Genomic DNA, 27,511 nt, shown 5'->3' with positions numbered 1-27,511 from the left:
CTATATCATGCGACTGTGCGAGTTTTGTATGAATAATTTAGTTTGTTTCAAGATATCTTTATAACTTTGTCAGTAAATACTACAGAACTTGCCGAATCAGATCACATCAAGTAACTGTGAATAATTTTATGTTTTTCAAAATATGTTTTTAATTTCAATTTTAATTTTGTCAGCAAATATACCAGAACGCTTGCCGGATCACATGACTGTGAGAGTTTTGTATGAATAATTTAATTTTCTTTCAAGATATCTTTACCAAATATCTTTACCGATATAAATATCAGACTTATATATCGTATTGCTGTAATAATATACATATAATCGGTTGTAAAAGGGGTTTTTGAACGGTAAAGATTTCTGTATTTAAAATATCTTAGCCAAACTCAGCTACTACGAGCCTTTCAAATCTCCTCACATAACTCCAAGTCATATATCTACAAGGGTATTTAATCTTCGGCTAGCCTTTCTTGTTTGTTTTTATTTCGTGCTGGGCGCGGTTGCAGTGGCAGCAGCAGGGCAGGGCGCTCATATATCATGCGACAACGACAACCAACTACTTACTGGCGGTAACGACTGCGGGCTGAATCTTTGGGATCGTCGCCCAGCTCTGGTCGGGATTGACAGACGACGCGACGTCCGACGCGGGACGTGCCCAGAACAAGGACAATACTTAGCTGAGTCTGCGTTTTCATTTGGTAGTTCAACAAATTGACATTAACGTCGCGCCGCATAAGGGCACGTGATATACCAGAAGGCTGGCCTGAACGATCTTATCATTTTGCTGTGCACTCACTTCTTCCCCTATCTGTCGTACATTTTACGATATATCAGATAATTCCTAATGGACACATTCATAAGAGACTTCTAGGCAATTCCAATCAAGTCAAACATAACTATTTTGGCTAAAAACTATCTCATAAGTAAGACTTAAAGAATCCCAAAAACTTATACAGAAAATGTCGATCCCTTAAAGAATAAAAACTCTTGATTTTAACTAACTTCTAGATTAAACACGACTTTTAACTATAATTTTTTAAGTTAAATGGTCAAATATTATTAACCGAAAAACAGTTCCATCCAATAAAACCTTATTATGCTGACATACAAATGTCTGATAATTATTATAACTTTTTTGGCTTAAAACGATCTCGAAAGTAATCCTCTAAACTGTCAACAGGATATGTGATTCCTTAAAAGAATAAGAGCTTCTCTTTTGATTAAGCATCGTTAAGATCTAGTTAATACGATCTTTTAACATTACTTTTTAAAGGGTTAAGAATTGTGCTTAAATATATTATCTAATTCCTATAATTCCTATCTTATTCGATCAAATATATATACCTTATTATTATGCATATTAATGTATGCTAATTATTATATTATATATTCTTCTATGTCAAAGAATTTTATATACAATAAACAATCATTAACTTAAAAGTAAACTTGAATTTTACTTGGCAAATCTGGGCATAAGTTTCTGCCTAGACACACTTGTGTTTTCTTTTGTGATCTCCATAACAAGATCCGTCTCGCCCACGACATTTTCGAGATCCGTCTGAGCTGCAGTCCTGGCTGCCAATTGCAAACAGAGCCCATTGTCAACCTTGACTTTGGCACAGCTGCATCTAGTCTTGTCCCTGAACCCAGGAAGACATGAAATGTGCCGATGCTGCGAACATGATCGCTGAGGATCGGTCTCTAAAGTCGGTTCGGCTGCAATGTTTGGTTGTGTGTTTGGTTTGTTTATGCCACGGCATGCAATCGGAGACTAGGTTCTAGAAAACATTGTGGCCATGACAAGATACGACTACCTGAGGCGATTCATTGTCTGGGATTTGTGCTGCGAGTTGCCCAAATATGCTAATTACGGTAGCACCAAAAGACGACGGACTCTGGTAATTTACAGCTTAGACTCTGGTTGGGCAATTGTAATGCTAATGCCCACAAGTCGAGCCTCGCTTCCTTTGTGAGTCACGGAAGTGGCCATAAATTCAGGTGCCCTGCCCTTATCACGCGTACTCCGAGCGCAATGCAAATGTTGGCCCTGCCGTACCTTTTATGGTTTTCACCTGTCAATTTTGTTATAATCATGCATATGAAGGGTTTCCATTCGGTTAAGGGCGAAAGTGATTGACTCAGTTGTGTCGTTTGTCAATATTGCCGCAGATAACAAAATAATCGAACATATTTGAATGCAAACTCAAAGTTAAGGATTTTGTGACTACAAAATAGACAATGATGTTCTTTGAGCTCGTAGATAATCCACAAATCCAGTGCAACATATATATATATTCATATATAAAGTATCAAATTACTCAGCTGTTTAAATGGTCATAAAACAAAAGAAGTAATTCATGCAGCCTATTGTTTATATTTATTTATAGGTCACACTTTCTTGGCCAAGGCATCTCCAGCTTAAAGGGAATATCTTTGTTAAAACAAGCGGTAAATACATATATATATATATATATATATTTTTTGACACCATTAAGCTCACAACAGGAAGTCCATTTCGTTTTATCCATAGTCATAATCTTAAACTTTCGAAACGTAAAGTAACACACTGGGCACTCAAATTTTTATGGCCAGTCAATAAATTATTAATTATTGAAACGATCGAAAACGAGATCGCATAGTGCAGATTTCCCATGCTCCGCTCGTTTTTGGCCCAATCAACGATATTTGCCGATTCCGAATGCAAATTGAAAAGACCTCAAAATAGAATTGAAGCCAATGAAGAGGAAGCTCCAGATGAAATAGGCCTATGAAATATTGCTTGAGTGCACATCGATTGAGGACAATACAAAAACATTAAAAAACAGATACGTGACAATTAAGGCAAGTAAATAGGTATGATAGACGAGAGAATACCCTGCAAACAGATCTGGGCTGTATATGCGAATATATATATAATATACTTTGAAGGGATCGGGAGTTTTAGACACTTACCACACAGTTTTTATGGAAACAGGGTATAAATAGAAAACAGTCATAAATTTAAAGCTCATTGGCGAGTAATTAAAAGCCACGCATCGCTATTAAAAATTGAAATATGCTAAGCGACTTTCCAGCAAAAGACATAAAAACTAAGCAATAAAACTTTATAAAATATTATGCGATAAAAATAATAAAAATAAATGTCAACTAAAAAATGCCTCAAAACCAAAGCCCAAACAAAATGTACAATTGTCAAGCCGCAAGCTCGCTTGTTGTTTTCTTCTTTTTTTGTTCCAAACATAATTGAAAATTAAGGCAGCTGCCTTAATTTATCAATATACAAAATATGAGTCGACGACCCGGCCCGCGCTCAGGTTCAAGCTCAGGCTGACAACTTATGAATTTATGACACCATTTATAGGCGATAAGAGGCCCCAAAAAAGGTTCCAAATCAATGCGGAACCAAATGTTTGGCAACTAATTTAAATTGAAATTACATATTTCATTTGAGAATTGTGTAAATATTACAAATACTTCCAAACGAAACAAATCAAGTGTCGAAAATATTAATACGTAAACGAACTAATGGGCAGGCAAAATGAACGAACATCGCTTAAAGCGCGCTCATTCATTTGTACATCGGGTTAAATATATGTAAAAATATGCGACCATATATATAATATACTAATGCGCACAATAACTGGCAGATTAGCGTGCCTAAATCAGCATATTTTCAAGAAATGTTCGCTCAAAACAGGTTCTTTTGTGTGAACCAAACTGAATGCAAGTTCGAACTAGATCCGAACTTTCAGCTTTACTGGAGATAATAGCTAAAAATCTGTACTGATTATTTTCTCGAACCATAAACTAGGCATTTATACATTTTTCTAGAATCTTTATATATCCAAACGATTTTTGGATTATTTTCTAAATTTCCTACGTATTCCACCTTGCTAAATATTTGAACTTTTGCAATGTATTTTGTATACCCCATCCTCTAACTCCACTTGGTCTAGCTTTCTAGCTTTTAACCCTCTATTTCTCGCTCTTCTTGATACATTTTCCCTTCGACATTCCTTCAAGATGGTACTCCAAATAAACCTATATCTCAAATTTCTTACAAGCCCAACTCTTGTCATCTGTTTTGCCCGAAATTCCCCCATGCTGATCAAAATGGTATTTACATATAAATAGTTTTACGATGATTTCATTTAAATTACGATTTATTGTAGTCGCACTAATTTATCAATTTGTTTTTTTATTATTTTTTTTTTTATATAACGCTCGACATAAATAAGTTTTAACAACTCCTACTGTAACAGAAATAAATGGGCCGTGCCTGGGTTTTATGCTAATTTCTCGCTTTGAATTCGTAATTTATAAGAAAAACAACAACAACCCAAATCAAAATATTGATATTTTACAATTCCACCTGCTGTGTCCCTAATGATGTCAGTTAAAAAATTAAATATTCCGAACATGCCGCACGCCAAAAACACTTTTGAATCCAAATCGAAACTCGCAACGAAATTCGCACAAATCGATTACAAACCTCGTTCTTTTTTTTTTTTTGTATTCGTCTATTTGAAAGAAAAAAAATGAGAAATAAATAAAAATAACATAAAATTTAGAGCGCTGTCCGCCAAACTTGGAGCTAACTCAATTTACAACTTTTCGAAAAGCATAAAACGAGCAAAGTTTCAATTTTAAGCATGGCGCTCGCGGAGATTTGTTGGAATCGTTCTTTATATAGACAGACTAATGACTGGCTCTGGCTCCGGCTCCGGCTCTGGGTCTGGTGTCATTTCATGCCTTTCAGTTGTCAAATTAAAGGCTATGCCATGATCACACCAAGACTTACCAAGACTATGTCGCCTCTTTTTAATGACCGCCAGCCGACAGCGCAGCGCAATGGTCCACAGAATTATGACAGACACTGTGCAAATTAGTTGCATTACATTTGGCATGCTTAAGTGTGAGAATTAGCAAAGTGTCCCGTTGACAAGTCTATAGTCATAAGCGACTAAAATTACTCTCACTTGGTTTAAATATATATACTATACAAAAGCATTTCGCTGCTGCGAGATTTGAACCAGCGATCTTCCCTAGGTTTGCCTTGCATTGATCACGTTTGATCAGGTCAGTCAGATCAAACTCTTCTATATATTTAGTTGTCAAATTAAAGGCTATGCCATGATCACACCAAGACTCACCAAGACTATGTCGCCTCTTTTTAATGACCAACAGACGACAGCGCTCGCAATGGTCCACAGAATTATGACAGACACTGTGCAATTTAGTTGCAATACATTTACATGCTTAAGTGTGAGAATTAGCAAAGTGTTCTCTTCTTAATATGAACGTTGACAAGTCTATAACTATAAGAGACTGAAAGTACTTTTACTTGTGCATATATATTTCTCAGCTGCAAGATTTGAACCAGCGATTTTCCAGTTCTTTGCCTTACATTAAACACAATTGTTCGGGTGAATCAGCTTATTGTCTTATGCACTTAGTCACAAAGTAAATCTCTTAAAAGGAGGAGGCCAGGGAATATAGTCTAACTTTTCCATTTTCCGAAACTTTCCCAAAAATTGTAACCATTTCTGTGGTCTGTTTTTTATTACACTCGGCCAACTAGGTGAGCAGCTGTTGCACTTTTGTTAAAGGGTTTTATTCTCTTAGCGTGTTGTAAAAACTGTGTGTAAACAAGTTCCTATTATTTTTAGCGAATTGCCCAAGAAATATAATAAAAAAAGACCTTTCGTAGACCACACACAAAGTGTTGTGTTTGTAACGCTTAGAAGTGAAATTTTGTAGAGTCATAAATGTAAACAGAAACTTTTGTCAGGTAAAAGCTGGAAAAAAAAAACCAAACACAGACGACAGCAATTACAAGCAATTGACTCGACTTGAGGATCTACAAATATATTTTTGTCTGAGACCTGGCCCCGAATTGGGAATAGCAGCTCGACGACGGGGTGTGTCTTACCAAAGTCTTTGGTCTTACGGTCTAATCCAGAAGCCAACTTTGTTCCACAAAAGAAGCCGAATTTACATAAATTTCAATTGGCGCGCCTTCCTTGCCAGGTTTTTGTTTTTTTTTTGTTTTTTTTTTGTATCTGTTGCCAACTCGTTTAATGTCTTCATTTCAAGTTAATTTTCACCGGCTGTGGGTGTTGCGGCTCACACAATTTATGTGCGACAGTGAAAGCCATAGAAATATGAGGCACACGAAATGCCAGCCTTATAAATCAACTTGAATGCCCCATGCAACGCACCCTTTTTCGGTAATGCTCACTTTTGTTGTTGTTGTTGCTGTCCCAAAGAAAAGGATTAAATGCTCATAAATGACCCCAACAATTGTGTGCGCTCGCATCTGTGTCTGGTCTTCCACATAAATGTATGATATACAGACTTGCATGTCCAGGGAATGCGAAAGTTCAAATAAATTATACGCACCACATATACCATATTTAAGTATATGACATTTTTGATATTATATAATAATTTTACAACAAAATCTAGATTTTTAATAATTTTGAAAGCAATAAGGAAATTAAGCCTCACTCTAATATATACAAACAGGTAACAAAAAAAACGAATGAAACTCTTTAAATAAAATCAATAAAACTTATTTTTATTCTCTAAACAAACTCTAGACTTTCGTTTTGCATAAACAATAATAAAATAAATAGAAAGAATTCCAAATAATAAATAATAAATAAAAATATGGCAAATACATTACCCGAGCTACTTTTACGTAATGTGAAACTGGTTTACAGCCGAGAAACAAAACCCATGACTATTTCCGTACAAGATATTAATATTATTGAATATTATTTTCACTCTGAAGCACTAGATAAATAAAAAAGTTGACACAAATGCCAAAGACTTCAACAACAACAAGTAAGAGGTTCTAGTCGAGCGCTCCCGACTAGGGGATACCCTGAACCCTCTTCTTCCAACATCGAATGCATATATATATTCTATTCTAGAAGCTATATGTTAAGTTTGGTGACTCTAGCTCTTATTATTTACCAAAATTGCCCAAAAAACAGAATATCGGTATCGATTTTTATCGATTGCTTGGCAACGGGGCAAGTTATCAATTATCGGAAACATCTACATCTAAAATTTCATGTCTCTAACTCTTATTGGTTCTTAGATCCTTGCGTTCATACATACGGATGGACGGACAGACGGACGGACATGGCTAGATCGACTCGGCTATTGATGCTGATCAAGAATATATATACACTATGGGGTCGGAGATGCTTCCTTCTGCCTGTTACATCCATTTGCATTTTGCACAAATAAAATATACCCTTTTTATCCATTTTGAATGGGTTCAGGGTATAAAAATATGCTTAGCCATTTAGCACTTTGACAAAAGCCAACAACAAAAGGCCATTAAGTAAATTTACATAAATCAAAGTAATGTTGGACACGACAAAGACAAAGGCATTGAATCTTATACAATTTATAAGTATTAACCGAGGCATTTGTAGAATATAATGTTTAAATAGCAAAATCAATAGAACAAGAACCTGAGCATCTATCGGAAGGTGTCAATAATTTATTATTATTATTAGCATGGCATTGTTGGCTGCTTTGTTTGGGTTTGGCGGAATTCCACGAACACGTCTCGATTTATAAGGTGTGAGGCGCTCGTTGAATAAACTTGATTAAACTTAAATAAATAATAAACTATATTTGTTATTATGCCAAAGGGCAGGGGCCCTTAGACTGTGCGTAACATGATACGGGTTGGGCTCCAATTCAAACCCAACATACTTTTTTGTGGATTTTTTCACGGTTCCGAACTTTAATGTTCGGTTCGTGAACCTAGCTCCACATCACATCCCTTTCCCTGTTCAATAGAACAATAATTTGAATGGAGTTCTGGATTCAAACCACTTCGTTTCAAACCTGATCTGGGGCCGCGACCAAAAACCAGCGATTGGCTCGCCTTAAAGTTCGGTTCGTGAACCTGTTCCCCATCAAATTCCTTTTCATGGAATGGAATTCTGGATTCAAACCAGTTCGTCTCAAACCTGATCTGGAACCGTGACCAAAAACCAGCGAATGGCTCGCCTTAAAGTTCGGTTCGTGAACCAAGTTCCACATCACATTCCTTTTCATGTTCAATAGAACAATAATTTTAATGGAATTTTTGATTCAAATCTATTCGGCTTAAGCCTGATCGGGCCGCGTTTAAAAACGAACGAATGGCTCGCTTTAAAGTTCGGTTCGTGAACCCAGTTCCACATCACATCCCATTACCTGTTCAATAGAACGATAATTTGAATAGAGTTCTGGATTCAAACCAGTTCGTCTCAAACCTGAACTGGGGCCGCGATCAAAAACCAATTCATAGATTCATTCGATAGACAACAAATTGAAATTCATGTCGAATCGAGTGTACAAATTTCGTACACTCCGTCTGACACGTTGAAAAAGTAAATAGCTTATTTACAAACAAAAAAATATATTTATTTTTGTTATTTCGAAATTCTTCATTTATCGCAAATGGCGCTGGCGCAACAATACTCGAACATATCGGAGGAAGTAATGGAATATCTGTTCGATCAGAAGATACGCGAACGCGATCTGATTGCCGAAAAAGAGGAGCTCAAATTGCGCATGAACAAGATCGAGGAGCACCTGGTTCTACTGCAGAACCGCGACGACGAGCTAACCTGCATGATCGCCGCCGGCAATCTCTACCAGCTGAGCACCGTCAAGCTGGTGCGAGAGGGTCTCCTGGCCAGCCTGACGGCCAGCATGCAGCCGTACCTGAAGCTGCATCGCAAACTCCTGCGTTTGCAGCGACACATCCGAGAGGATCACAGCGTGTTGTATGAGAACTTGATCAGAACGCCGAGTACTTAATGCAATGCACCTTATAAAAAGACGAAGTTTAGATAAATAAATTTAGCTGATGAAATAACTTAATCTAAGGCCCAGTTTTTACTTCACTTATACGAGGGGAAACGGAGTTGACTTGAACCTTATCTTACATTCACTTTTATAATCATATATAAAAACTCGAAGAGAAATCTTATTGTAAATCTATTTTACTCTATACTATGTACTATACGGAGTTAGGTTCTCATCTTATGACAAATAAATGTTACTTTAGTCTAAGTATTATATGGAGCTAAGTTCTCATCTTATATATAATCAATTTTACCCTAATCTTAAGTTCTTTATGGAGTTAGGTTTTATCTTTTAGTAAATAAATTTTACTCTAGTCTTAAGTACTTTATGGAGTTAGATTCTCATCTTATAATAAATAAACTTTACTCTGTTCTAAGTACTCTATAAACTTTCAAAAGACAACAAAAAACTTCTGAATCCCAACATCCCACGATATTTTCAAGCTGCATTTCAGTCGAAATTTTGTTATAATACATATGTTTTTTAATATTTTTTGTGAGTTGGCGTTGATGAAGCATCATCTGGCAGGGGCAACAACAGACACAGAGACCCGACTTGTCATAATTAAATGTGTAATATTTGTCTGCGCTTTCGACACCTCTCCCCCCCCCCCCCCCCCCCCCCCCCCTCCCTTCTACAGGTTTGCCCGTCTGCTCAACGAGCCGTGAGCTGCGCACGCGCTGACTACATGAATTTGGAAGGGGAAAACGCAGCATACGGGCACGGTTAGCTGGATCGTGTAAATTATCGTTTCATCAGGCATGGGCCTATATTGTATATACTACCTCAATTCCGACTCTCGGCGCGTTCCGCTTGCCTCGTTTCAAAAGCGAAAAGTGCGTCGGCTTTTTGTGGCCCATTGTATTTCCCCGAGCTTTGTGCCGCATTTTCATGATGTATGTTTTCAACTTTCGTTTGTGTACATTTTTTATTTGGTTTTGGTTTTTTTTTTTCTTTTTTTTTTTGTTCGCTTTGTACAACAATTCGTTGTTTTGGATGCTGCGACTCCATTTCCGTGGCACGTGCGTCAAACAAATATTGCCCATGTGAAAATTTACTATAAATGCAAAAAACACGGATATCAAGAAATACGGGACACCGGCAACTAAATACCCTTATACGCTTACATATCGAGTATATCAAAGCTTACTTGGGCTTGGGCTAGTTTTCTTCCATATTATTTATAAAACAATTAATTGGCCAGACTTATTTGAGCCCCTGTAATTTGTTTTTATACCCTGAACCCATTGAAAATGGGTATAAGGGTATATTGTATTTGTGCAAAATCCAAATGCATGTAACAGGCAGAAGGAAGCATCTCCGACCCCATAAAGTATATATATTCTTGATCAGCATCAATAGCCGAGTCGATCTAGCCATGTCCGTCTGCGTGTCCGTCCGTCCGTCTGTCCGTCTGTATGAACGCAAGGATCTCAGACCCTATAAGAGCTAGAGAAATTTTAGATGTAGATGCTCCTAGTTCCCGCGCAGATCGAGTTTGTTTCCGATAATCGATAACTTACTCCGTTTCCAAGCAATCGATAAAAATCGATATCGATATCCTGCTTTTTGGGCAATTTTGGTAAATAATAAGAGCTAGAGTCACCAAACTTGACATATAGCTTCTAAAATAGAATATATATATGCATTTGATGTTGGAAGAAGAGAGTTCAGGGTATCCCCTAGTCGGGAGCTCCCGACTAGAGCCTCTTACTTGTTATAATTACTCATTGTCGATGCCATTGTGATATTTGTACTCATTTAAAGGCATTCTTATGCGATTTAAAAATCCATCAATTTCATTTAAGTAGAAAACAACTGAAAAGGTTTTTTCTTTAGCAAAAGTTTATAAAGTTGATTGTCTGATTGTGTTGATCTTGCGAGCCCTTGGCTCGTGTTCCATGTTGTTAACAAGCCTGATTAATGGGCGCGATTAGCATAAGTAAATATTAGACACAAATTATGTGCAAAGTGTGCTTAACTATGCATAATCGTGATTCAATATTAGATCTTTTTGGGCCGGGGGTAAACAACAGTTACGGCGCAATCCAGGCCGAGCAAGTGCACAAAGCGGCCAAATTGTGTGTCGACGTTAATTAAGAAACCACACAAAAATTTGCATACAAGACGAAATTGGCTTCAAAAATTGAGTTTGTCTGCGAATTTGTGCGCCAGCTAGCCGGCGGCCATTTGGTGTTTTCAAACGCTGTCACTGTCAACTGTCAGTACGAAATCAAGCACATAAATTCCAAAAAAAAATATATAAATAAATATCTGTAATTGCTTAAATAAATACCCGAGAAGATTGGCATGTATTCTACCCAAGGCATGTTATTGATATGATAATAGATATATGCTATTGTAGAGAATGAAATTCAACATATGATTGTTACAAAATCTATTTCATTTTGGTTATGTACTAAAGAGAATCAATCCACCTATCACTCGTTTCTTGCTCTCACTCACTCGCTATCATTTATGAAAATCGCATAGAAAGGCGAGCTTCAAACAGTGGCTCGCATTAACATAAGTTCAATGACATACTGTCAAATAAATTTTCGCTTATCTATCACTCACCTGTCCATGCGGATTCATTCATTAGTATTGTAGGTGTTGTTCCAGGAATTGTGACTGAAAAAAAGAAAAACAACGAAAAATTAAAAGCATATTGATAAATCAATATCAATCAAATTGTTCAATGGAATAATTTAGTCGACTGTTTTGTGGGCTAGCATAAATTATGGACTTCAGCCAGTTACAAGCAGAACAAAGACGATAAACTTACCATTCCGAGGGCCTTTCCTCGGCCCAAGCGAAACGTGTGCCACTTGACGATCGCCCCCATATGATGCGGGGCACGATCCCACACACAATATTAATAACGATTGGCATAATACTATAATGGTGTCATTTTGATATGCGATGTGCTGCTGCCAACGCCAAAGACGCCCCCGCGATGCCACGATCTATAGTTGGCCTAATCTCTGTCTTAGCCAACTGGCAAAGCTCTCGAAGTCCACGAGTCTCGGCACCAGTGGCATTATTCGTGTTAGGCGTGCGTTTAAACTCATTAATACAGCCACAATGCGATGCGATGCGATCCATACCATGCCGATAGACACTGTCCTCGATTTACAATATATCCAAGCATTGCACAGTGGGCCCATGTATATAACTTACTTACATGCAACAGCTTGCTACACTTGTTCAACAACGGATAATTTAAAACAATTTAAGGCGAAAAGTTAACACAGCTTTGCAATAGTTTTGCAGCCCTGGTATTTGTATGTTATTAACAGCGCCAGTCAAAGTTGATCGATTAATCATCGATTATTTTGACTATCGTTACAATCGAAAGCATGTAATTGGGCTGCTGTCAACTTAACGGTTGGTTAACCTGAACGAATAACAAACAGCCCAATCTTATTGATTAAATATCGATTGATTTGACTATCGTTACAATCGAACGCATGTTATCGGGCAGCTGCTAACTTAACAGTGCGTTAACATTTCACAAACATTAAAAGTGCCAACTTCGATTTACATAAACAAAGCTCCTCTTGAGAGATGTGAGATTTCCATCAAGTTTTCATTGACACTCGACCGTTGCCCACTGTGCTCCGGCAGCGCCTCCAAAATCGTAACCCCAGGGTCTGCGTTGGTGTTGTTCGGAGGTGCAGTTGCCGCATTATGTTAGCACAGCGATTTTAAACGGATTTATGCATCGGCCGCCAGATTTCATACAAATTTCCTAAAGGGTTTCATTTTTCACTCTTTCTGCTGTTATTTTTTTCGCTGTTGTTTTTGTTTCTTTGACTTAACATTGCGTGGGCCAGTCCAATGGAGCTTTTCATTTCGTTGCAAGCGACTGTTGCAGCCATAAATTTTTGTTGTTGTTGTTGTTGTTGTTGAATGTGGTTTGTGGTTTTTGTTGCCGGTCGTGAAAGTTGCGTAAATCGCGTGAAGTAGTAGAAAAGTTCAATACTTTTCAAAATAATTGTAGAAAGTTTTTTTTTTATTTCATCTCCTTCCCCCTTGCAACATGTTGCATATGAAGTGCTTATGCAACAGCAGAAAAAGTTTGATCAAAGATTCGCTTAGAGACCAAACGGATTCGATTGAAACCTAATTGAGTATCAATTGTGGTTAAACAATTTAATAGACATGGACATGATATGAAAACGAGTAGGAAATTTGAAAGGTCGTACGAGAGGCTCGATGGGTTTACAAAATGTGTCTATTTACAAGAAGTATGCCTAACTGAGTTTTTTTTTATTTCAGTATAAACTTTGTTACAAAGTCTTCCAGTTTTGCACTGGAAAACCCAATTGTCTCTAAAGCTTCCTAATATATGTATTATCCAGCAAATAGCTAAGGGAAGTCATTTATTAAAGTCCAGTGCCAGATCCTCCATTAAAGTGCTTATAATATGGCACAATAATTTCATAAATTTTCTTTTTGTGTACATTTACAACGGATAATAACACCTCATGAGCGATATGCTCGTCGTTCCCATCTGGACTACTACTGTACTACATCAAGACATTATGCGTGAGGCTTCGGTGTCGCCGCTTGACCCACATACCAAGTATGTAAGAAGCAATCAGGCGGCTGGCCAACTCCCCAAACGAAACTGGAATCGACAAAATGCTGCGAAATGGCAAAAAGAAAACCACAATTCGACTGACGGACGGACTGACTGACAAAATCGGAGCGCGTCGCCCAAAAGGAAACCAGTCGACGGCTTTACGATGGGAACCGGCGCAAAAGCCTAAAAAAACACATGAAAAATAAACAACATTTTGAAAATTCGAAAACTGTGTTGACGTCCGCCACAGAGGCAATTAGCCGATTCTCTTATCAATGTCATTCAGTTTCGCAAAATAAATCTCAGCACCGGACGCACTACTGGGTAACGCTTCGGTTAACTTAAATATGCAAAAGCCCCAAAAAAGGTTTATCCCACAACCGAAAAATGTGAACGCAATTTGGATACTCTTCGAATCAAGAGCTTTTGTGTTTAGCTACATGCTTCGATGTTTTCCCTATCTTTTGCAGAAAACAATGAAACCCTTTTTGATAGCTAGAGTAAAGAAAGCACACAAGCTTGCATAGCTAACGTACAGCAATACTAGTATCCGTCTAGAAGATACCCTGTATAAGCTGCACATTATTAACTTCCAGCTGTGCCTAGTAAAAGTTTTTTTGCATAATCGATATTTATCGATATTAATAAAATTTAGTCGGAGCTGCCTTCTGCCTTCTGCCAAATCATTATACCCCAGTTTGAGCATTTTCAGTGAATACAGGGTATAGAAAACATAAACTGTGCATTGCTTTTAAACGACCTTCGCCATTTCGCGTTGCCTTTAAAAGTATTTCGCTGTTGTTGTTGTTATTTTCTTCTTAACATTGTATTTTTTTCTATATATATATAAAGGTTGTCCATTGCCACGGATGCATAAAACATGTTACCGATCGCTCCGGCTTCGCCTTCACCTTCAGGTAAACGTAAACATCAACATCTTAGCGTGCCCATCCAAATGGCAACATTTCCGTCAAGCCAGGCCCCACCGTACCTGCCCGCCGAGCCAGGCCAGGCCAGCCCCAGAAACTTGGCAACAGAGCCTCAAGTGGCGTGATCTCTGTCCATATGTGTTAGCGTCTCTCTCAGTCTGTCTGTGTGTGCGTGTGTGTGTGTATGTGAAGTGGAGTTGGCCATTTGAAGGTCGACCAATATTTCAGGGGGCCTGCAAAAAGAGCAGAACCTGTGGCCCAGTCCAAATGCGAGCTCAATTTTCAGTTGCACCAAATGAGTCTCTCAAAGATTTATGGCAAAGTGTTTGTCTCTAATCCAAGTTTGGGCTTTATGATTTACGACTTGAAAGAGCGCTCGCAGCTTATTGGAAATATCCATTGATTGATGTTTTATAAGTCTTTGAGCAGTTTTCACTAGAAATTATTTTGTAAGTACAATGCGTATCATGATTTCAACAGCTTTTTATCATTATTAAAAGTTTAAGATAAGTAGAACTTCTTATAGACGAATTTTCTTGATGTAAACCTCAAATCTTGTTCGATCTTGAGAACAGCTATTTATTAGCTTTAAAATAGCAAATGATATGCGTGTGATTGGAATTCATCGAATGCAAACTGACGCCTTTGCACTTCGAAGAGGCAAACCTGATGCGAGTGGCTCCTCCAGCTTTAGCCGATCCGGCGATTGAAGGCGTATCTGGTTTCGCCTTCGCTTTTCAACTGCAATCATTTTCACTTGAGTTCAGTTACAGAGTCGAAGCCGCGCTTGTCAATTCGCATCCACAGCTATTGATAAACACGAGCGACAAGTTGGCGCTCTCAAACAATTTATGGTCAAAGCCTCTGAGGCTGAGGCAGAGGCCGTGGCAGACGCCGAGGCAGAGGCGATCATGGTCATTCACTTGTCTAGCGGTAGCCCACATAATTTGTACAAATCTTGGAAGCCTCAGTTTGTTAATCAAATTGCGTACAACTTGTAACACCTTCAAAGCGAGCCCTTCATTAACGCTTAGAGATGGCAACGGACTATCGTTAACTATCGTATGATCAATTAAAATAAAACCAAAGTTTGTTAGAGATCTTTCTAATTCATTTCAAGGTTGTTTCACGCTTTTCGAAAAATCCATTCCTTCTTTGTGGAAATGGGGGCTAAAGATTTGCTGGCAGAAGTTGCGCGTTTTCACAATCTTCATCAATGGAAAATGTGATTCGCAAATGTGGAAATGGACTGGCTTCAGAAAAAAAAAAGAATTATTTATTTAATTTTTTCCGAGCGCGTACTGGGTGCAAACTAATGTTCATTATTAATCTTTCAAATATCTCAAAAATAGATCAAAGTAAACTTTCTGTTTCAGTGCCCAACAAATACAAACTCACGCTTCCATCTCTAGTTTACATTGTTTATTTGGTTACATACAAACTGAACGCGAGCATTTCTTAATGGCCAAACAATTTGATATGCTAGCCTCTTAATATGCAAATGAATTGCATTTTGTGTGGAGCACTTTAATTATTTTATTTATACACAAGGTTTTCACTAATTGAATTAAACAGTCTGCTGTGTAATTGAGCTTTTACACATGTTTCTTGCGTAAGTTTGTTCAGCTTTTCGCCATGCGGCATGTCATGACCTTTGCTTACACTTTGACTTTGGGCCCAAAAGAGAGCAAAAGGAAATTAAAGCTGACTTCGACTGGCTCTGATTAAGTGTTTAAATAATTTAATTTCTGCAAGACACGCAAACTAAAAGGTCACATTTTGTACAAGAAATACTTGAGACGAAATGTTCTTGACAAAAATAAGTGTAGGCAGTTTTATTATAAGCTCCTGATTACGTTTTCGAGTATTAATAAAAAAATAATAAATAAATTATAAATTTAATAATTGATATATTAATAAATATGATTTACTAGAAAATATCAAATGAGCTAACAAATAATTAAATAATTAAGATAAGGAAAAATAATTTAAATAAATCAGAAGCTGAAGACCCTAAATTTGACTTATTTATGAAATTATTTTCCTAAATATATGTTATAGTTTTTTTTTTTTTCAACAAAATCATAAAATGTGTTTAAATAAAATATAAATTAATGCAAAATTAAAATTACAAATTCTTCTCTTTAAATTGCCTAAAATAAAATATAAATTAATGCAAAATAAAAATAACAAATAATTCTCTTTAAATTGCCTAAAATAAAATATAAATTAATACAAAATTAAAATTATTTCTACAAATTCTTCGCTTAAAATTGCTTTAAAAAATTTGAATTAATACAAAATTAAAATGATTTATACAAATTCTTCTCAAAATTGCCCAAAATAAAATATAATATTTATGCAAAATTAAAAGTACTTCTACAAGTTCTGCCAAAATTGCCTCAAATAAAATATAAATTAATACAAAATTAAAAGATACAAATACAAAAAAAAAAGAAGCTATATATATATATGTACATAAGTTGAATACAGTGCTGGGATTTGTGCCAGCAAGCTCTTGGCTATTTAAAAATCCATGTGTGTTGACTCAGCCTTGAGCTCTGAGTGGAGTTTGTTTGTATAACACAAAGCTGTTCCATTCATTCAATAATTGAAACTTGCGCATAGATCGACAAAATATATGCTATATATATATGTACATACAGAGCAGGAAATGCAGCGTATGGCAACATTTTAAATGCTCTTGATTCTTGTTGTTGTTGTTTGTGCAAACAAATGTATCTGGAGGCACACATTGAGGCATGCGGCCGGATGATTTAGTAGGCGTTGCAACATGCGCCATATGCATGCAGCATGCCCATCCAGAGCTCGCAACCACTTAAATTTTAAAAGGCTGCCACAAACACAACAACAGCACACACACACACACACACACACATAATCGGCACACACAAGTCAACTTTTTGCCTTGATGCGCAGCGAACTTTTCGCGCCTGCTTTCAAGCATTGCTTAAGGTTTCCTTTTGGAGTGGGCAGCCGTTTGACCCCCCTCCCTCCACACACACACAACACACTCACTCACACACACACTGGTGTGTTCAGCCTCATTGGGGCCAACGCATGCGCAAATTGTGCGCCGGCTGCGCTGGCAATAAATTCATAAAAAATCATTAAGCAGAATTTAAAATCCAAAAGCAAAAGGCACATGTGCCCAACATGGCAACCGATGGGGTATCGAGGGGGTATCGGAGGGGAGGCGGGGCAACAGGGACAACTGGAAAGCTGATGTCGCATTAATTTCAAGCTTAACCGCAGCATTGAACCTATAAATGGTATCTTAAGCGCGCTGCAAACACATAAATTGGACTGAAATCGGAGGCCAGAGCTTAATGCAGTCATGATATCCCTGAGATACGGGCGACGGGTATGTTAGAGAATATCGGAGAGTAAAACGATGACAATTTGCTCATTGTTTATTACAGGTAAGCACGGAGCTAAAGTATTTAAAAGTAGAACCGTATATTGGCAAAATAAACAACAACCAAGCTGCAAGAGTTTCAGCTGAAAATATGCAACAGGCGATAGAAGATAGTCTTGATCTAAAATAAAACTTTAGACTAGTAAGTAACAAATACGTTAATAAGATAATTAGGAATATAAATCTAGGTTTTTAGCACCTGAGTACGTCTGTACGCCTTTCCATTTGCCTGTTTCTATTTAATATTCTATTTTGTTCTATTTTCTATATTCTTATATATAGCTCCAATATTATTCTTATGATAGCTCCAAAAGTAGGTTCTTGCATAAGCAACTACTTTGTTTACAAATCTTACCAATATTCATTATATATAAGTCCTACTTTGCCCCATACGTATACGTAAAATCTCATCAACATCGGACCACTATATCATATATCTGACATAGGAACGGTCGGTCGAAAAGTTGGTACTGATATGAAAACCTTTCTTTATATTAAGATAACTTGACCAAGCTCGGGCTTTATTAGTTCCATTTTGATCCTCATATATATGCCAAATCATATCAACATCGGAACACTATATCATATAGCTAGATATATAGGAAAAATCGGTGAAATAGTAGGATCTTACATGGCAAAATATTCTATTGTCAAAGCATTTTCGGTGTGTCGAAGATATCCTTTCTTATTCTTTTTTTTTCAAAAATATATTTATTTAACCTTATTTCGTAATTTCGAACTTTGGGTAGAGTTTAAATGCAGGACGCATCTCCTATATAAAATATGCCAGGTTTCCAATATTTTCAGTAAAATAGACAAATGTTGGTTCAAATTTGAATTGCTCTTAGAAAATTCTTTAATAATTATAAAATTATAGTTTAAAGAAAAGCCTGTGTTCAGGGACGTGAAAATCTGGCTGCGCCCACGGCTAGTCTCAGACTTTCCCAAGTTAAAGACAACGAAAATGTAAAGATCAAATGTCGAACATTATGTTTAAAGAATACATTTATGTGTTGTGGCTTTTAGTATACCCAGCATATATGTGCAATGTTAGGCTTAAGTAAATATGTGGTTCGCTTGAGAGCGCCAAAAAGTAATCAAAAAATTTTGCATGCTGCGCATGAACTCCGCGCAGAGACAACAAATGACACCACAAAAACTGAAACGAACCGTGGCGAAGCGAAAACAAAAATTATTTTAATTTTATGCTACGTCTTATGCATGTTTAAATACCCTAACTGAGGGTATCTTAGCTAAGTCAGCCATTTTAAATAAACATTTGAGTAGTTTCTCTTTTAAAAAGCTGTCTAAGTTATATCTAAATCCAAAACTTTTCTGTTCTGAATAGTGTATAAAATCTTCGGTTATTATTTCTCACATTTGGATATCATCTTTAGGCGCATCAACAATATTTTGTTTATACGAGTTGACAGACCAAATAAATGAAGAATTTCTAATATTCTTCGTTCGGAGTAGTGTATAAAGTAATCGGCTACATTTGGACATCATCTTTTAGTGCTACCGAGGCGTCAACAATATTTTGTTTATACGAGTTGACAGACCAAATAAATGAAGAATTCTGCGTAGGGTGTGGCAAATATGCGCAGCCTGCAAAAACAAACGCAGATACAGATACAGATACAAGATACAGATACAAGATACAAGCTATAGAGTTATGTATATATATGCACATTTATTTATATATATATATCTGAGCATATGAGAAATTTATGTGACATTCGCATTGGAAATTAACAGCGGACCGCTGCAAATTAATGTTGACACTTGTTGGCTTTGCATGTCGCTCGTTTTACTGCTGCAAATAACTCATTAGAATGCCCAAGGTTGAACCTGAGGGGGATCTCAAGTGAGCCCGTCCCCACCCCCCCCCCCCCTCTATTCTTGATTTGTTGCCCCCTTCTTTGCTGCTGCTGCTGCTCATCTTCTTTGCTTAGCTCTTTTTGGCTGGCCAGAAGAAAACAACAGCCTCTGTGTGTTTTGCAGAAACAAAAGCGAATCTCATTGTTGATGAATCTTTGCCATGACCCCCCCCCCCCCCCCCCCTACCCTCACGCACAACACGCCACTTCGCCAAACACATTTGCCCTGCGCAGAGAACTTGAACTTATCGACATGTCTATATCTTTTTTTCTCCAGCTGCTTTTTTTCTTCTCTCAGTTGTTTGGCGAGTTCTGGCTTTGGGCCGGAAAAAAGTCTGAACTTGGCCAAAGAAACATTTATGCACTTGAAGATTTCTATTTTAGTTACAAAGGAATTCTATACTATACTCTACTCTAGTCTTATGCATAACTCGTTAGCAGCTGGTTTTTTGTTATATTATAATCTCAAGCGAAACAGGAAAATGCAATTAACGATAGGTAAATACCTGTGCAAGCATATATTATTTATAGTAATTTCTTTAATTGACTATAAAATGTAATTTTCATTTGATATACAAATTATTGCAAATATTCTTGATTGGAAGGTTTGGTAAAATATATATACGCCTCGCTATACACTCCTTCAGCCGATCTGAAGCTTATAATAATGAAATATATGGTTTTATTTGTGACTTTCATTGAAACTTTAAAAATGTTTTTCAAGCAAAAATGTATCTCCGACCGATTGTTCCTATGGAGAGCTTTATGATATAGCAAACGGCTGTTTATAAGTTTTTTGCTTTTATGCTAAATGCATTTTGAGATTAAGATATATTTTCTCTTGCATAGCTTAATCTCATTAGGCATCTAACATAAAGGCAAAATCTTATGAACTGAATTCCAGACAGATAAATATATTTAGAAGATACATTAGAAATATACAAAAGCTGGTGAGATAGATAGATAGATAGATAGATAGATAGATAGATAATTCCCCGATAATATCAATGTAATATGTGATATCTTTATCGGCTGACTCTATCTTTTTTTATTAGCTAATTTACTGATACTATTCATCTTGCATCTAAACCTAGCTCTAGAATCGCAGCATGAACATACTCAACATTACTTGTTAAGTTTTATAAATTTTTGATTTAGCTTTTCTTTCTTCTTTGAGAGATGGATGGGATGGATCCTGTGAAGTCTCCGTCGCTTTCTTCTGCAAAGCTTTCTTGCCAATACATTACTCTAATTATCTAAAGCAAGCAGAAACATCACAAAGACAGACAGATGAGCATAGGTTGTCGTTTAGATGGGGTCAGAGCTGTGACATACTTTCATAATACCCTCTGAAAATTTGATGGTTAACCTCTTTTTATCTATTTTGATTTCGGTGTACTTCTTCGTGTGTAAGAGCTGATTAGCTTATCTGGCGTGGTCTCTACTTTCTAGCTTGGTCTTTCCGTAATGCCCAATGCCTGATGCCTAATGCCAATCCGCTCAAGTCATAACACGCATTAGTCATTAGGCATTAGTCAGTTATCTGCTCGCCGAGTGGTTAACATTACAACACTTAAGTTAAACCTGGATTTATGCCGGCTGTTGCCGTGGCTTAAGTAGAAGCTATCATCGTCTGGCGTTGCGTCCCGCCAACTCTTTGCGCGTCATGGACCACATGTGGTGTTTGTTGTGCACACACACACACACAAGCGGCACTATCGCGGATTTCTCCGCATGTTCTGGCAAATGTTTGCCATTTGACAACAGCAGCCAGCTTGTGTTTTCTCCAATCGGTCGCTGGCGATCTTTCGGTTTTCGGGCCCGGCAACATTTCTATTATTTATACCAGTTCAACACCAAATTGTTGGTGCTCTGCCAGTTTTCACACTTTCCATATGCCCGCGCGGGCTGTTGAAGCGTGCGGCTCGTGTAGCAATTAAAAATAATTTGTTTGTCTTGTTTTGTGTCAAAACTCACGAAAATACATCATAATAATAATAATGTTATTCAAGGAGCGGGCCAGGAAAATAAATGTGGGAATAAGTAACGCTTGAGAGACTTCGATTAGGTCCTAAGATCTGCGCTTGAACCAGTTGGGAATTTGAAGCGCACGCCAAATTTGTCGGCTAGTTAAGAGCTGTCATTCAAAGAACTTCCGACACGAGACCTTCAGAAACGTGTAATTGACTGTGCGCCTCAAGTCGAGTAGCTCTTGAGAGCTCTCTGAAAATGTAGAGACTTTAGCCCGGCTGGGCTCGACTTTTGATTGAAAGGCAAATAAGCTGCCGTTTCAATGATAACAAAACCCGGGGTATGGGAATCGAATGGAAATCCATTTGACGACGCTGACAGCGGCGACAACAGCACGGCGAATAAATCATTTGCGTAGACAGAAATGCAAATCTTTGCAGATTAAAAACACACACACACAAAAACAATGCCAGCGTCTCGAGACGGCTCAAAAATTAAAACCTAAACCTGTCAAATCCACGCTATCGTGAAGATAACGCCCGTCGACTCCGGCTCGGACCGCGTCCGCATCCCAATGAATGTGTTTCCACTGCGCTCGCGTTCGCTGTGCGATTGAATATTTGTTTTAATTAAATGCCAATCGATGTACGTAATTGCAGCACATTAGGCAAAACCATCGTCTAACTAAAATGCCAGACGTAAGTATTATCTGCTTTAATTGAAATCGAAGCTGACATTAATTGACTAACCCGATAAGCTGGCAGTTGAAAGTCGTTTGTCCATGTATCTCTGTGGGCTTCAGGTACTGTCAGATATATATCTGGCCAGCAAAAGTCAAGAGTATCTAAATGCACACAAGCAGCACCAAGATACCCTGTAATTCAGTCAATAATAACTATAAAAGGCGGCATTTTTAATATGAATTATTATAAGCTTATGTTATATAAAAAATTACAAAATAATGTAAATAGATTTTCCAACTTCAAATTCATAATAATTATAAACCTGTTGATGGACTTCAACAAAAAGTGCAGCTGACGTCAATTAACATAGCAAACGTTCATAACAATAAACTAAATAGTCAGCAAATGTTATTAACATTAGTAATTACAGTAATTATTACCATTATTGTTATTATTCATGCCGACAGTGACCGAAAAAAATCAAAATAAATAAATGCAAAATGCAAGACCTTGACTACAAATTGATATTTGCCAATAATTTGGCACAACAGGCCCCAAATATGATCTTAACATTTGCATTTGAAATTTGTTTGCAATTGAAGGTCATCTGTATCTATATATCTTTAAATGTATACGAGTTATAGCTCGTATCTAGATTCGTTATGGTAATTAAACTTGCCACAAAATCACAAACTTTGTTGCTCCAAGTCAGGTTCAACTTGAGTTGGAGCAGTAAAACAACAAAATGTTGGGAAAGGTCAATGATACGGCCGCTCTTGAAGTATTTCCTATGGGGCGTATACCTGCATACCCAATGATCACCTGAGGCACGTGTACCGCAAAGAGACTTCACTAAGGGTAAAGGCCATCAAGTTTGGGATACATTTTAATGATACTTGTAGAATATAATACAAATAAATAAATTATTAATAAATAAAATAAATATATAGTTAATAAATTTTAATGAAACTTGTAAAATATATAAAAAATATAAATAAAACGAATATGAAATAAAAATAAATAAAATAATTATAAAATAAATATGTATTAAAAAAAAATAAATGAAACTTGTAAAATATAAAAATATAAATATAAAATAAATAAATAATAATAATAATAATAATAATAATAATAATAATAATAATAATAATAATAATTATAATAATAATAATAATATAAAAATGGATAAATGTATAATATAATAAATATAATATAATCAATTTTTGAAGTATCTTTTTCTCTATATCTGGCTTATTTCTCCCTCTCTCTCATTCCCTCTCGCTATTTCTATCTCTTTCCTTCTGTCACATTATTTTATATTAATAAATGCCGTCAACAGTCAAGTGTCCCATAGATCCCACAGACACACACACACACGCACACTCAGTCGAATATTTGCTCAATTTAATTAATGTTCGTTTCGTGCTGCATTGTAAATTAATCAAAAATAGTTAATTAATTGACAAAATTGCATATTGAATAATGCACTTTACGGCCTTAACAACAATTTATTATGCTTTGCATTTTGCCGATGCAAATCGCTGTCGCCAACGTGCAAATTGTCTGGCAAGTAATGCCACCGGGTATACGAGTCGATCGATGTGTGGGCCGCAATTAGAAGGTCGCTTGTGTGGGGTCCATAAATTCCGAATGGCCATAAAGTTGCCTTTTCAATGGGGCACCGAGCTTTGTTTCCATTGTAGAACAATTGAACAATGAAATCTAACGCTGCAAACAATTGAAATTCATTTTTGTAGACAGCCAAGTCATTTAAGAGCCGAGTCTTTAAACATAAATAAAAGTATATGCTTAGTTCAAAATTACTACAAAGATTGTTCGCTTCTGTATGCCAAATTTGTAATAATTTCCTATGCAAAGTTTTGTCAGTTGTCTCATTCTTCATGAACATTAAAGATTCTTTAGAAATCCACGCCGTCTACATTATAAGACCTCTAGTTTATAAAAAGGCAAATAAATCCCAAGATGCATCATTATTTACACGAGGGTATTGTTATTATCTCGGCATGCGATCGTGGCGTGCAATTAGAAAATTTATCGATTATTGAATAGTTGATGTTCATATGGAAAATCTATCATTTTTGCCCAGCCCGCTCTGCAACCCTGTCAACCAGTGTTGGCAAGTGGCGAGTGCATGCAACATTTCATGCAAGAATTCTCAAAACCTGAGTTCGTGCTCTTGGCCAGATGCACTCATTAATGCATAATTGTACACAATTAACTGGGGGCCAATCGAACGAACGGGGAGTAGATTGAGCTAATGGCGATGCTGGAAATTGCCAATCAATGGGAATTGCAACAATTTGCCCAAGCCCAAAACCGCAACAAAAAAAAAATACTTTCAGATAGATGCAGATACGAGCAATTGTTTGTAATCGATATCTGTGAGAGTACCAGATACTTGGTCTGGCTGTTGCTTTAAATAAGTGGTAAGTGGTATGTGGGGTGCGGGTTCGATGCAGTGCCTGAGTACACTCAACAAGTACTCGTATTTGCACTGGTTTTCTTTTCATGTCGCCATAAAATGCAACGCGTGAGCGATTTTACTTGCAACGTTGTTTGTTTAAACTTTTAACGCTTTTCAGCTTGACTTGATTTTGGGGCGTTCGCAAAGGCAACAACAACAACAGTGAGAGCCACAGCCAAACGATGTTGAACTCGTTTTCCCACGTTGGAAATTCTTCAATTTACATGCCACAAATGCGCAATCACAACTGACACCTTTTCAGATGTCGATAGATAGATACACACACTGCACTCACCTCAGACACACGTATTTGTGTCGAAATCGCATTGAAAAGTTGCCTTTTTCATCAACACTAATAGGCTAGTTATTAACTAAGGCCTTCAGCACAACAACATATTTTCAGATTAACAAAAGTTATTAAATATCAAAAAATTAACATCCCACATTAGTTTTATAGTATGAATAGCTCAATGAAATTATAGAATTTATATTATTTTTAGATTTACAAAAGTTGTTAAATATCCAAATATAAACATCCTAAATCAGATTTATAGTACGAATAGCTTTTTGAAATAAGAGAATTTATAATATGAACTACTTTGGATTACAACATGTTTTTAAAACCCGTTTTTTTTGATAGTTTCTTATCACTTATATCATGGAAATTTGTATAATTGATAAAGAAAAGAAATCCACATTTGATAAATTTGTACAACAATCCCACGTTCCCAAAAACCTAATGTGCTTAGCCTAGATGCGAATCATTGAATAAAACTACAAAATGTACAAAATCATTGAGAAAACAACTGGGAACATCTTTTACGTGAACATGCCTAAGCTGAATCCGAAATAAAATTGGCGAAAATGCTACGAATAACACACAAAAAATGTGAGTACATTCAAGAAGCGTGTGACAAAAGTAAAAATGAAAAAAAAAATGAAAAAATCATTGTAAGCAAGCGAATCAAATAAGAAAAGCACAAAAACATAAAACTGACAGCAAATTTGACACAATTTTTTATTGCAAAGCTTTCAATGCGGAATTTGTAATTCATTTTATGAATGGCAAAGTCATTTTTAATGTTGATAAATAAAACAAAACAAAAAGTATTTCAAAAGGTTCATAATTAGTGTTTTTTTTTTAATTTGTGCTTATTGAAGTTTTGTTTGAACTGGTTCCTTTTAGTGTTGATAAATAAAACATACAAAAGAGTCAGTAAATCATTTATTGAATTTTACAGAAGTTCCCTTTGAACTGGTTCCTTTTAGGTTTGATAAAAAACAAAAATATATTTCAATATGTCTATAATTAATGATTTTCTTTAATTTTAGTTAGTTCATATGAGTCAGTAAATCATTTATGGAATTTTACAGAAGTTCCGTTTGAACTGGTTCCTTTTAGGTTTGATAAAATAAACAAAACAAAAGTATTTCAATATGTCTATATTAAGTGATTTTCTTTAATTTTAGTTAGTTCATATGAGTCAGTAAATCATTTATTACATTTTACAGAAGTTCCGTTCGAACTGGTTCCTTTTAGTGTTGATAAATAAAACAAAGCAAAAGTATTATAATATGTCTATAATTTGTGCTTTTCTATAATTTCTTTTAATTCATACGAGTCAGTAAATCATTTATTAAATTTTTCGTTCCGCAGTTCCGTTTGAACTGGTTCCAAACTGGCAGCGCCCCATAAAAGCCTCGCGTGCTGCTCTTTCCGGTCGCCCCAAAATCCGTGTCAAAAATGTTTTCAAAGTCAACAGAGTCGAAACCGGACCCACATCGCATGAATATTTAAACCAAACACTATTTTTTCTGTTTTTTTTTTTTTTTTTTGTTTTCTCAATGTTAATTACAGCCCCATGCGGATGGCACTCCGTAGATCCCAGCCTGACCACGAGTTCAGTCAACTCTGAAATACATTAATCCGCGGATAAACAACGGCCAGCGAGGCATAAAACAAACTAACCAACTTAAGCATATCACTGGCATTATGATAAATGCGGCTCGACTCATTAAATCAAAGCAAACTCTATTTTTTGCCAATATTTTTTTGTATTTTTGCCATAAGTGAGAGTGGCCGTCACCATGTTATATTTTTTTGAGTTTTAGCTCTTTGTCGTGTGGCTTAGGCAAACATGTTTTATGTTAATTAAACTCTATTCATACTATTTACTCTTTCTGTGCACAAATCATAATTAAGTTGTACATCCCGTTGTCGGAAAATGTATTTGGTGCAAAAGCTTGTGGCAAGGTATTTGCCGAATAAAAGATTTATTATCATCCCAGCTATATATAGTCATATATGATTGTTAATGGTTTTTGGGTTTTGGCAACAAACTAGTTGCGACATGGAACATAATGTTTATTAATGGCTTCCATTCGAAGGTTGATTAACTGATTTTAAAGAAATTGGCAAAAATAATTGGATTATTGTTGGAAATTCCAATAAAAAAGAAATCTCGCACAAGACATTATAATTTAAATAATCTAATTTTTAATACTTGTGCTTGCATAGAAAACCTAAAAATAAAGAAGAGCTTGAAGGATTGCTGAATTTGATCGAACCAGCAAATGATAACCCATGGAGAGCATAGAAGTATTGGAAAATGAGAGATTTTCCTAACCCTTAGAGACTTCAAGTAACACCCACTTG

The 27,511-nt window shown here is 36.4% G+C and overlaps 2 protein-coding genes across 3 annotated transcripts in view; one reads left to right on the top strand and one right to left on the bottom strand.

Annotated features, from left to right (window-relative positions):
* The window catches only part of LOC115769159 (semaphorin-5A), a 44,497-nt gene that overhangs the window by 13,800 nt on the left and 3,186 nt on the right, over window positions 1-27,511 (bottom strand). The window contains exon 2 of one of the 2 annotated variants that reach the window (XM_030713860.1): window positions 11,458-11,511. In XM_030713860.1, the coding sequence (XP_030569720.1) occupies window positions 11,458-11,465 (8 nt within the window). In that variant the 5' untranslated portion in view covers window positions 11,466-11,511. Of the gene's footprint in view, window positions 1-6,685; window positions 6,738-11,457; window positions 11,512-27,511 lie in introns of those variants that run through there. The other variant, XM_030713877.1, reaches the window with a different exon arrangement.
* Window positions 8,379-8,895, top strand: LOC115769350. Its single transcript, XM_030714124.1, has one exon. It carries the CDS (start codon window positions 8,470-8,472, stop codon window positions 8,830-8,832), a length of 363 nt encoding a protein of 120 aa, XP_030569984.1. The 5' UTR covers window positions 8,379-8,469; the 3' UTR covers window positions 8,833-8,895.

This window comes from Drosophila novamexicana, unplaced genomic scaffold (genome assembly GCF_003285875.2).
Source record: "Drosophila novamexicana strain 15010-1031.04,08,12 unplaced genomic scaffold, DnovRS2.1 tig00000009-arrow-pilon, whole genome shotgun sequence".
Classification (NCBI taxonomy): Eukaryota; Metazoa; Arthropoda; class Insecta; order Diptera; family Drosophilidae; genus Drosophila; species Drosophila novamexicana.
The sequence above is the reverse complement of the archived record's forward strand: the minus strand, read 5'-3'. Positions and strand labels throughout refer to the sequence as shown.

What these genes read in the sequence shown, in the direction of transcription:
- LOC115769350 (XM_030714124.1), top strand. Translation starts at nt 8,470, where the DNA reads ATGGCGCTGGCGCAACAATACTCGAACATATCGGAGGAAGTAATGGAA.